The 11,509-nt window shown below is 59.0% G+C and overlaps 1 protein-coding gene across 1 annotated transcript; it reads left to right on the top strand.

The window, feature by feature from the left end:
• The first annotated feature begins 5,605 nt into the window (after positions 1–5,605).
• Positions 5,606–7,888, top strand: GADD45A (growth arrest and DNA damage inducible alpha). Its single transcript, XM_069788432.1, has 4 exons — positions 5,606–5,756; positions 5,878–5,979; positions 6,062–6,275; positions 7,117–7,888. Exons 1-4 carry the CDS (start codon positions 5,713–5,715, stop codon positions 7,228–7,230), a joined length of 474 nt encoding a protein of 157 aa, XP_069644533.1. The 5' UTR covers positions 5,606–5,712; the 3' UTR covers positions 7,231–7,888.
• The last annotated feature ends 3,621 nt before the right edge of the window (positions 7,889–11,509 follow it).

Raw genomic sequence — 11,509 nt, 5'->3', positions numbered from 1 at the left:
CAGCTGCTGTCCCCGCTCGCGGTTTCCAGTCTCTGCCGATGAAAGCCGAGGGTGCGATGGTTTGGTTTCGGTGCAGGGAGCCCAGCGCTGCATGAAACACCCCGTACCAGACCAGCTGGCTTAGTATCAAATCCCCAGCACCCTGCACCCGCTCTTCTGGGGCCAGGATTTGGGATTTTGGGGACAGTTGGCCCCCGCCCCCTACATCTGCACAACCCAACCCCACAGCCATGGGGAGGGGGCACGGCTCTTGCTTGGGGAAAGGCGAACGTCTCTCCCCGGAAAATTCCGTCCCTGCGAAGGGCCACGGAGCCAGGCTTTCGGCCGGACTGCGGTGACCCGGGTGGTTAGGAAAGCTGCTGGCACAGTGCCCGGCTCCAGAGCCAAACCCAGCCGGAGCCGCGCTTCCCGGCTGCCCTGTGCACTCCCAGGCGCCGGCTAAAGTCACACCCCGAATGCCAGCAGGGATTGCTTCAGCTGAACCCTGCTTTTATTTCCATCGGGAATGGGGAAACTCCTGCAAAGAAAAGGGAGGGGAAACTCATATAAACGGGGGGTTCTACCCCACCGCAAAGGTGGATTCAGAGCTCCTGTGCCCGTGTCAGGAGGTACGCCAGCCTGCCTTTCCCCAAACTGATGGCCAGGTTTGCTTTTTCGGTGATTTTAGTGCTCTGTGGGCATGCTGGCAGGTTATCCAGAGCCCCTAACCCTGCCACGGCCGGGCTTAGCCCTGCGTGGGATGCAGGCTTTGCCCGTGGCCCCCTCCCGTACCTTCCGCCTCTGCCCTTGCTTCGCTGCCGGCACTGACCGGGGGATGCGGTGGTCCATGCCCGAGCAAGAAGCATCCACCGATGGCGTGCGGGAAAGCCGGCTCCGCAGACCTGGGTCAATCCCGGGCTCCCGCTCCGCTCTGCAAGGAGGCAAAGTTGAGCACGCCGAGGTTTGCCGAGCATCAGAGGCTGGGGGGGGTCTGCTCCCGCAGGGATCCGGGATGGCGCGGGCAGGGATGCCCCCGGCCCGGGAAGGTGAAGGTGGATGCCGCTGCCTGCTCCGGCTGGAAACAGCGGGGTCAGCCGGGGTTGGCTCAGCAAGACGGGACTGGGTGCCGCTGGGAAAATGCGATGGACTGTTGGACCAGAGGCCGCCCCCGGAGGGGAATGTGCAAGCTGGCGTTTGCTTTGCAAAGGTGATCGCTGCCCTTGTTATCCAGCAGATTCAAAGGGGAGCGAAAACGCTCACCCGGAACGCGCGGCTCCGCGGTGCGAGCGTGGCTGGGAGCGCGGCTGGGGCGTCGAGCTGCTCGGCAGCGCAGGCAGCGTTTCTGCGACGCTGAGCAAAGGGCCAGACCCGGGACCCTCACGAAGCAACGGGATGGCCGGGGGAGGGGGGGTCAGCGGAGCTGGAGAAAGGTCCCACGCGGGACAGCAGCAAGGCAGGGGACCCAGGGAGGGGATGGGGACGTCGCTGAAAAGAGGAACGGGGCCACGCGAGCATGGGGACGGCACAAAGCCGAGCGAAACAGGAGCCGAAAGGCCCCAGCACCTCGCTGCAGGGCAGGAGCAGCAGCCGTGGCCGGGACCACCCAGCGGGCAGCTCCCCGCAACCCCTGGGAAGGGGCTTGGACGGCTGCCGGCCCTGCTGCCCGCCCCCCCGCTCCCACCCCTTCGGCTCGGATGGGGCTTTGTCACCTCTCGCCGACACCATTTGATGTTTGGTCTCGTTCCCAAAAACTTAAAACAACTTTTTGCTTTTACGTGCGGGAAACTTGTCTCTGGCTGGCCGAGCCCGCGCCTCCCGCAGCCGAACCGAAGGCAGGACCCGGGTGGGCATCTCCTAAATCCCTGCCTGTTAACCCAGCGCTCTCGAACCACCGAGCAGCTAAAACCCACGGCCCCAGAGAACATTTGGGGCCGGGGGGCTGCCAGCGCAGGGGGAAGAGCCAAGCCCGACGCAGCTCCTGGGCCCCCCGTCTCTGTGATGCTGAACGCAGAGGGGATTGCTGGCATCAGCCCGGCGACTTATGAAAGTCAGGATTAAAGGGCTGGGGGGGCGGGGGGGGGCCTGAGGGGGGAGCAAAACACCCCGGGCGCGTTTTGGCAGGCGATGAAAGGAAGGTTTAGCAGCAGCTGCCAGCTGGGAGCTGACGGAGGGACAACTGCGGGTCCGACTCCGTCCCGGGCTCCCCAGGAGAGCAGCCACAGTGCGTCCCCAGTACGGCCACTTTCTCCCCATTGCAAAGCAGGAGGGACCTGCATGCCTCCCGAGCATCCTTGCTGCTTCTCTGGACAAAGGGAGGGAAGGAAAACTGCCCCTAGCTGGGAAACCTGCGGGGAAAATGCAGTTTTAGAGCATCGCCTGCCGTCATTACTGGCGCGGGTCAGGGAGCTGCTGCTACCGAGGGGAGAGAAAAGAGGCTTCAGCTGCTTTTCAGTTGCCTTTGAGACAGATTTAGCTCTGCGGCCGGCCACAGATGGGGCTGTGCGGCCAGACCGCCTGCGAGATACAATCTGAGATCTCTCAGTGAAGCCGGAGACTTTAGTTGCTAATAGAGAGACAGCAAATTAACCGAACTTAATTCGGAGGGTCACCACACAATGCTTCCACCTGTTTTGCTGCGGTCCTGCCATCTGCCACCCCTCTACCTGATGCAAAAGAGGCTTTTTTTCCCTTTCTCCTGACGCCGTGGGCTTCGTTAAGTCGTGTCATATCTCATCAGGGCTGCGGCGGCAGGACAATGGGCAGCAAGAGCCGAGCCGGGGGAACATATGCAAACTTTTGGAAGCTTTCCTTGCCGTAGCCGGCACAACCGAGGGGCTACTTAAATCACGCTCTGTATTCTGCTGTGGAAAACAGTTTCATACCCAGATCTTGCTTTTCCAAATGGCTCATTAAGGGATTCTGCGAGCAGAGTGCCGAACGCCGCTCTGCATCGCTCGGCTGCGCTCACCGGCACGCCGCACCACGCTTCAGCAAACGCCGCCGTGGAAAACAGCCGCCGCTGTTTACGAGCCGAAGGGAAACGCCAACGCAAGCAAACCTTTAAAGCGCAGGCTGCCAAAAGCTCCGCGAGGGACCACCAAGGGTCCCGTCCGCAGCCCCAGTCTGCCGGCGCCGGTGGGACCGTGCCAGCTCGCAGCCCGGGTTGGGCAAGCGTTTTGGCACTAGCCGCGGGAGGACGGGAGGCTTTTAGGTGCGACAGCTGAGAAAGCGTGATCTTTGACACGGCTCTCATTAGAAGGCATCCTCCCCGGAGGTCTCCCGGGCTGAGACGGGCCATATGGCGGCAAAAGTAAGTTCCCGGAGAAACCCCAAGTTCGACCCCACGCTTGGAAACCCTGCGGAGGGGCTGGCGAGGGTGAGATGCCGGCGGCCAGCTGGCCTGGGGACGGCTTACGGCTCCGGCATCGAAGCATCGCTTCACCATAGCGGGAGTCGAGGAGAGTCCGGTCCACCAGGGATATTTGGAAGGAGAAGCACTGGCAGGCATCGTTCGCAGCGTAACTGCCACCGGCAACGCACCGTGGCTGAGGCTCTGCCGAAACGCCACCGTCCCCACCGTCGGTGCGGTAAGTCGGGATAACTCTGTAACTTCCGAGCGCTACAGGCTTCAGGCTGCGCTCAGGAAAGGTATTTCTTGCAAGTATTGGCGCAAGCTGTAATGCTTGTGACTCACCGGGGAATTATAGCGTGGCCTCGAAGACGACAAACTGGGGAGAGGGAACAGAGCGCTGCTCACCAGCAGAAGGACGCACGCCATCAGAAACACCGGCCGTGCTCCGGAGCTTGCCTTTCCCTACCGCTCACGTCGGGAAAGGTGCCGGTCGCCGCACTGCTGCCGCTGCTGCCCACCCGACCCAAGGTGCCGGCACCATCGGGAGGGCGACCGTCGCGGTTTCACCGGGACGGTGACGCGGGTACCCGACAGCTGGGCGTCAGCATCGCCCGCGCCGGGGAACCTCGCACCGTCCCGAACACGAGCGGCGAGCCCACGCCGTGCCAGCCCCGGCTAACGACATGTGAGCCGGAGGCCGGAGCTGCCGAAGCTGCCTCCAAAGTTTGGGGTTTCTCAACGGGCCGCCTTACCTTTCCCGGCCAGAAAGGCTGGAAGTGAAACTACATGTTTACTACCCACAGAGCATGTATTTTAAGACTCTGCTGCCTTATTTGCCCCCTCTGGGTCCAACACGGAATAGTGCAAGAGGTGGCGGGGTGTCCTCTAAGGCAAGGCTGGGGGGGACCCCCACCCCGGGCAGGGACACGGAGGGGCCAATGCAAACCCCAAAACAGATGTTGGTGGCAGAGGCACGGATCAGAAACCACGTCCCCCACCGAGGCAAAAGCCGGAGAACCGTGAGTTCCTGGAAGGACGGCGGCACGGGGAGGGCAGCGTCCCCCACGCTCACGTCCCCAGCACTGCGGACGCTCTCCAGGGCTGGGGGTTAAATCACATCGTGCCACTCGGGACGGGCACGGGTCCCTTCCACCTCCCCGGCTGGCTCTTGGCGTAAAGGCAGATACACCGGCGCTGCCGCCACGAGCCGCAAAACGCCGCCGGTAGCGTTACGCCGAGGGATGGCCGTATCGCGCAAAAGCCACGCACAAAAATATCGTTTGCTTTCAGCGCTGCCAGGGCTACAAGAGCGTCCCGCGTGTTTTGCAATCGCCCGTGCCGAGGTTTTGGTGAGGTTATTTCCCAAGCGCGCCAGCGGTCACTCGAAGGGGAATGGCAAGAGCGCAATCCTTGCGGCTGCGGGGAAGACGGATGGCTTCATCCTAATTGTGAATTTAAAGGGAAACTCGTGGTCTTTGGGGGCCTAACAGGCGGCACCGCCGGGCCGCTCTGACGACGTCCCGCTATAGAAACACGTTCGGCTCTACCGGGCCAAGCTCCGCTACCGACGGCAAAGCCGGACCGAGACGCACGACCTCCGCCGTACCCGGCCCTACCTTACCGGTACTGCCAACGCTCGCCCTCCAAGGGCCTGGCCCGTTATCTCCCGGTACCGCCGTAAACCAGTGACAAGGGGAAACGGCAAGCAGCGGGGGAACAACACCGGGGCGGCTCCTGCACCCACCCGCAGCCCAGCTTTGCCCCCGGCCAGAACGGCAGGGTGGCACGGCTGGCAGCTCCGACCGCAGCTTTTTACGGTTTAAGGGGAACAAATGTGTGCTACCGTTCCTGTTCCCCCTCCCGCAGGCAGCCCGGGAACGGTGTCTGCTCGTTCCTTTTTTGGGGGGATGGGATGGGATGGGATGGGATGGGATGGGATGGGATGGGATGGGATGGGATGGGATGGGATGGGATGGGATTCGAACCCGCGTCGCCCGCAACAGCCGGGCTCCGACGGCGCGCGCTGCCCGCTCCCCCGCCCCTCTTTTTTACAGGCGAACGCCCCGCCCTCTCCTTCCCGCAAACCAATCAGCAGCCGCCTCCCCGTCGGTTCCCGTGGTTGCCCGGCCGGTCGGCAGAGGCGAGGCGGCGGAGGTTTCGGTTAGGTCGTTCTGTAGAGCGGAGGGGGGGGGGGGTGGGGAGCGGCCTCATTTGCATGAACCAATGGGAAGAAAATATGCAAATGTGGCCGGCGCGGGTTGGCCGGGCGCGAGTCGGATAACGCCCGGGGGGCGCCTTTGTTCCGCAGAGGCGGCGGCGCGGAGCGAGCGGGGCGGGTGGGCACCGGCACCGGCACCGGCACCGGGACCTCCGGCTCCACTATGACTCTGGAGGAGCTGCCCGGGGACCACCGCACCGCCGGGAGGTAAGGGACGGGGACGGGAGGCGGCGGGGGGGGACACACGGAGGAGGAGGAGGAGGAGTGCGGGTCCCGGTCCCGGTTGACGGCGGCGGCGGCGGCCTGTCTGTGCTTGTCCCGGCGGCAGGATGGAGCAGGCGGGGGACGCGCTGGAGGAGGTGCTGAGCAAGGCGCTGAGCCAGCGGAGCCTCACCCTCGGGGTCTACGAGGCCGCCAAGCTGCTCAACGTGTGAGTGACCCCCCCTCCCTTCCCCGGTACCCCCGGTACCCCCCGCCCCAAGCCCCTCGGGTGACGGCGGCTGTCCCCGCAGAGACCCGGACAACGTGGTGCTGTGCCTGCTGGCGGCCGACGAGGAGGAGGCGGGGGACGCGGCGCTGCAGATCCACTTCACCTTGATCCAAGCTTTCTGCTGCGAGAACGACATCAACATCTTACGCGTCAGTAACCCGGCCAGGCTGGCCCAGCTCCTGCTGCCCGCCACCGGCCCCGATTCGCCCGCCGACCTCCACTGCGTCCTCGTCACGGTGAGGGCGACCCGGGGAAACCCCCCGAACCCCAGCGCCAACCGGCCGGGAGCATCCCGCCCAGCACCATCGGCTCCTCGTGGTCCCCCCGTGGCCGGGAGCATCCCGCCCGGTTCTCCCTCCTCGTGGTCCCCCCGTGGCCGGGAGCATCCCGCCCGGTTCTCCCTCCTCGTGGTCCCCCCGTGGCCGGGAGCATCCCACCCGGTTCTCCCTCCTCGTGGTTCCCCCGTGGCCGGGAGCATCCCACCCGGTTCTCCCTCCTCGTGGTTCCCCCGTGGCCGGGAGCATCCCGCCCGGTTCTCCCTCCTCGTGGTCCCCCATGGCCAGCGGATTCCCGCCGCTCCCGGGGTGCTGCGGCAGGACCGGCAGCTGGTCCCAAACCAGCCGCCACGGTCTGGCTCTAAGGCGTTAACTCGTCTTTCCAGTAAGCAGCGGTGAATAGGCAGAGCACGTTGGGGTTTTGGGTTTTTTTATTTTTTTCCTCCTGCGTAAGCCTGGGATCGAGCGCAACTTCGAAATGTTGTTCGGTCAAACCGGGGCACGGCTGTGGCCCTCACCGGGGGCTCAGGTCTGTGCCCGCACGCAGGGGGATTCTGCAGGAAACTTGATTTCCTTTTTTTAATTTTTTCTTATATTTTCATGTTCTTTTTTCCTACTCTGCCCCAGAGTCCAAGGCTGCAAAACTCCTCGCGTGGTTCTGGGGTTGGTTTGTTTGTTTGCCTTAGTGGCAATTTAAGATGATTCATGCTCCTGGGTTTTCTGCTGTGCTTTTTCTTTCTGTGGGGGTTGTTTTTGCTTCTCTGTTAAAACGCTCCCCCCCCCCTTCTCCCTCTCTTTCCAGAACCCCCATGCCTCCCAGTGGAAGGATCCAGCGCTGAGTCAGCTGATGTGCTTCTGCCGGGAGAGTCGCTACATGGATCAGTGGGTGCCAGTGATTAACCTCCCCGAGCGGTGACCGCGCCGGGCCGAGAACGAACTGAACCGAATTGCACTGAAGTTTTGCAATATTTTAGCAGTTGCTCAGGAAGTAACTCCCTGCCCTGGCGAGAGGATTGCGGGGGGTGGGGGGGGTGGGGGGGAGGAAAAAAGAAAAAGAAAAAAAAAAAACAAAAAAAAAGATAAAACTGATGTCAAGGGGGGGGTAGGCTGAAGTTGAACTACGTGTTGCGTGGGACTTCTTGGAAGAAAAGTGACTCCGAAGCGGCGGGGATGAGCGTGGAAGCGAAGGGAAGAGCAGCGCCTGCGTTGCCGGAGGAAGGAGCCCTGCCTGACGCGCGGGGGTGCCGCACGGCCGGGTTACTCACCGAAAACGCCCAACACCCTTCACGTTTTTTTTTTTAAAGTGCAACTTAACAGTTCCTGGTTTAAGTACCTTAAAGAGCAAAAAGGTTAATCGAAACGTTTTACAAACAATTTTATTGTATTTTTGGGATGTTAATTCTCAAGTTTTTATGCTAAGATATATAATAAGTTATTTTATGATATTGATGAAAAAATTATTTATACTCCGAGGTTTGAGAACCAGAATGCCCTTAAGCAGTTGGTCTGCAACCACACATCTTTTAACAGTTGGCTGTTAAAAGCAGCTACATTAATATAATTGTTTGAAATTGGATAGTGTTTTGGTTTTTGGGTTTTTGGTTGTGTTTTGGTTTTTTTGTTTTCCTTTTTTTTTTTTTTTTTTTGAAATAAAGTTTAAACTCAAACCATTGGTCCTGGGGTTTATTTTCTTACCCCACTTATTAGCATACAGCCAAAAGGGTTCATCTGGCAGCTGCTTCCTTGTCCTGGCCATGGGCAAGGTCCTGTGTGGGTTTATTCCTAGCCCCTCCCAAGCCATTAAACAAAAAAGCAGCTCATGTGCTGCAGGAAATGTTGGAAATGTTATTTATTTTTCTTGAACGCTGCCACTTCTTAGCAGAGTTGGGGAAAAAAAAAACCCAAAACCAAACCCCGGAGAGGGAGCATTACTTTAGAGGCTCCAACACTCCTGCAGAGCCTGAGTTTTCTTGGAAGGCGGGGAAACCTGATTCCTCGGAGGAGGAAAACTTGACCCGCCGTTTCCTTTCCCAGGAAGGTGTCTGTCCAAACCTCGCACTGCAGACTGCTGCAAACCCTCCCGGATTTCTTCCCTGCGCGCCCCCAGCACGGCCCGGGACCCCCCAATAGGGGGTTTCTGTGCCGGGCTCTTCTTTTAATTATGTCTATACGCTGGCATGTAAAAAAGCTGTACTCCGCGTGGCAGAAATCTCTCTCCAGGCCCCAAGAAAGCAGGAGAACAGCCTCCCTCGCGCCCACGCCGCTTGCTGCCGGCAAGAGCCCTGTGCCACCCACGCTTCCCCGGGGGGGGGACGATGCCGGTGACCTACATCGGGGCTTCCTTCGTTGCACGTGTGTGCCGCAGCCCGGCACGCTGCACCCTGGACCCCCCCAGCCCACCCCCAGCCCACCGCCACCACCACGGCCTCACGCTGTGTGCGGCGCGTAGCTCAGGACCGGCTGGATGCCATCCTCGGTCCCCGGGGACGTGGCATCGGCATCAGCCCACGGCAGCGGGAGTCACGCTCGCCGCCCGACACGGCACGCAGCCGGGGGAAAAAAAACAAACAAACAAACAAAAAAACCCCACGGATGAGCCCCAGCGAGGAGGTCGGGTCAGGCTCAGACACGGTAGCTGTGCAAACGTAATTTTAGCTTCGTTATTATGGCATTTCCAAAGCAAATACACCCCAAGAGTTGATCCGCTGGCTGTTGCCTCTGTGCACACATATTTAAAGATCCTCTTTCTGTTGCAAGTTACTTCAGCGGCACAAATGTCACACATGGAGGAAAAAAATTTCACCGCGTCCGACCATAAACCCACACAAATCCAGCTCTGGGGATCTTTTACCCTCCTCTGCCGTCGTACACCAGACACTCTGTTGCCCTTTCCTAAGCGTGTAACAGAGGGCGGGTGGATCAATCACATTTTGGGAATTAACTGGAGATACTTGCTATTTTGCCAAGCTCAAACTTGATCCGAAACTCCCCAAATCCCTGGTTTGTCCCGGTGTCTCCCCCAGCCCCTGTCCCCACACTACATGGGGGACATGGGTGGTCCCGGAGCCGCATGGCCCAGCACGCGCCCCTGCACCCAAACGCTCTTTTTTTTCCCCAAAACCAGCCAGCTCTGAGGAGGGGGTAGGGGTCCCCCTGCCTGGCCATGTGCCAAGCCCTCCCAAAAACACCCAAGAAAGGCATCCCGGGCTGGGGGGCAAAGCCAGACTGGAGCCCAGCAGCACCCACCCGCCGGGAAAGCACGGGCTGCCGGGAAAGGTGGGAAGGGAAGGGCGTAGGACACGTACTGGGAAGGACGTTTATTCCGAAAACCGGCCAAAAGGAGGAGTAAGCACCAGCCACACGCGGCGATGGGATGTCTTCGGACTCCGGCACGGGGCCTGCGAGCTGGACTCGAGATCCCGCTCCGCATTCCCATCGCTGCACCCCTCATTTAAAACGGGTGCTGGTTTGGGGCTTAATTGCACCACAGCCTCAAAACCCAAACCCATCAAGACAAGAGCAACGAATTCAAGCAAAACCCGATCATTTTTGGCAAAGCCAGCCTGCCAGCTCCCCGGGCGATGGTTGTGCTCCGTACAGGGGACTGCAGACCCCAGGGGACAGCCCCGGGGAGGGACACCAGCGTTTTGGGGACCGGGATGACGGCCCCGCACCTGGCACGCTGAGCTCAGCCAAAAGAGGGATGGGTCAGGATTGCCTGGGGACAAAAGACGTGGAAAGAAAGGAGAAAGAAAGAAAGGAGAAAGAAAGAAAGGAGAAAGAAAGAAAGGAGAAAGAAAGAAAGGAGAAAGAAAGAAAGGAGAAAGAAAGAAAGGAGAAAGAAAGAAAGGAGAAAGAAAGAAAAAAGAAAGAAAGAAAAAAGAAAGAAAGAAATCTCCCCCAAACAGAACCGAGGCTTTACCAAGGGTCTTTAGTAAATCTAAACAAACTTTTTTTTTTTTTAACAATAAAGAACACCCAGCTTCTGTCACTGCTCCAGGGCCGAGGTGTCCTGCAGCTCTCACCCCTGCCGCAATGCTCATCCAAATAACCCCAGCCCAGCCCAGAAGAACTGTGAGCAGATCTCATCAGATCTCCTTTTTTTCCCCTCTTTTAGCCCATCGGTTTGACATGAAGAGGTCCTACCTGAGACAAGATTTAAACACGACCAGCAAGCGTGCTTGAGGGTCTCAGTAGGGGCCATCCCACCTGGGGGTTGCAGAAGACCTGTCCTGTGTCACCCAACGCTACGGGGACAGCCAGGTTCTTTTGGGGACCCTTGGCAGGTTAGGAGGGGTCAGGATTAGGGGGTACCGGTCCCACCTGCACCAGGCTATCCCCATCCTGACCCCATTCCCACAGAGGAAACACCCGGCAAGGCACCAGCGCAGCAGCAGCGAGTCCAACCTTTGCAGCTCACCAGCTCCAGGAGGCCAAGGAAAATGAGTGACGAAAAGCTGGGAGCATAGAAAAAGCAGAAATGTTTTAGCAAGGGGCTATTTTAGCAAGAGTCGGGTCTCCAAGCCACCAACCGGCCCTTCTCCCTTTAATGCAACACAGTATCAAGAGACAAATTAGAAAATACAGAGAAAAACCACAAATAACATGCTGGCTGCTTAATCTATGGGGGGAAAAAAAGAATAAATACCCATTCTGGAGTGGTATCGGGTTCACCTGATATAAAAGAGAGGGGTGGCACAGAGATGCAATGGTGCGTGCCGCCCCGCCGCATCGCATCTCCGTGCCGCCCCACCGTGCTGCCTTCGTGGGTTTCCCCCAGCAGCTGTGGATGCAGATGGTCTCATTTCTCCTTTTTCATTCTACCAGGGCAGAGTCTGTATTTCCCCTGAATTTTACAATTCCTGTTCTTTCACGAGAGTATTTATAGCAAAAGAGCAAAGTGCAACCAAAACCGCTCGAGCCTTCGCATGCCCCTATATATTGCATTTAAAAAATAAAAGAGTTTATCAAAAATCTATGCACTAAACGCCGTCAGAGGTGGGCAGTCAGGTGATGTCAGCTGACGATCTGAAGTCTTTTACCTAAAACTGAGAAAGCACCTGAAAAAGAAACTGGCACGGTGTTTTTAATTCTATGCCTCTGATTACCGCCGCGGTCATGGCCACCTACAAGCAATCCTTTTGTTCTCGGGGTGCGTAAGCAAGCGTGAAATAGATGCCGGCATAAATCTTGCC

Source organism: Haliaeetus albicilla, chromosome 8, assembly GCF_947461875.1.
Source record: "Haliaeetus albicilla chromosome 8, bHalAlb1.1, whole genome shotgun sequence".
Lineage (NCBI taxonomy): Eukaryota > Metazoa > Chordata > Aves > Accipitriformes > Accipitridae > Haliaeetus > Haliaeetus albicilla.
This window is presented reverse-complemented; position numbering and strand designations above follow the sequence as displayed.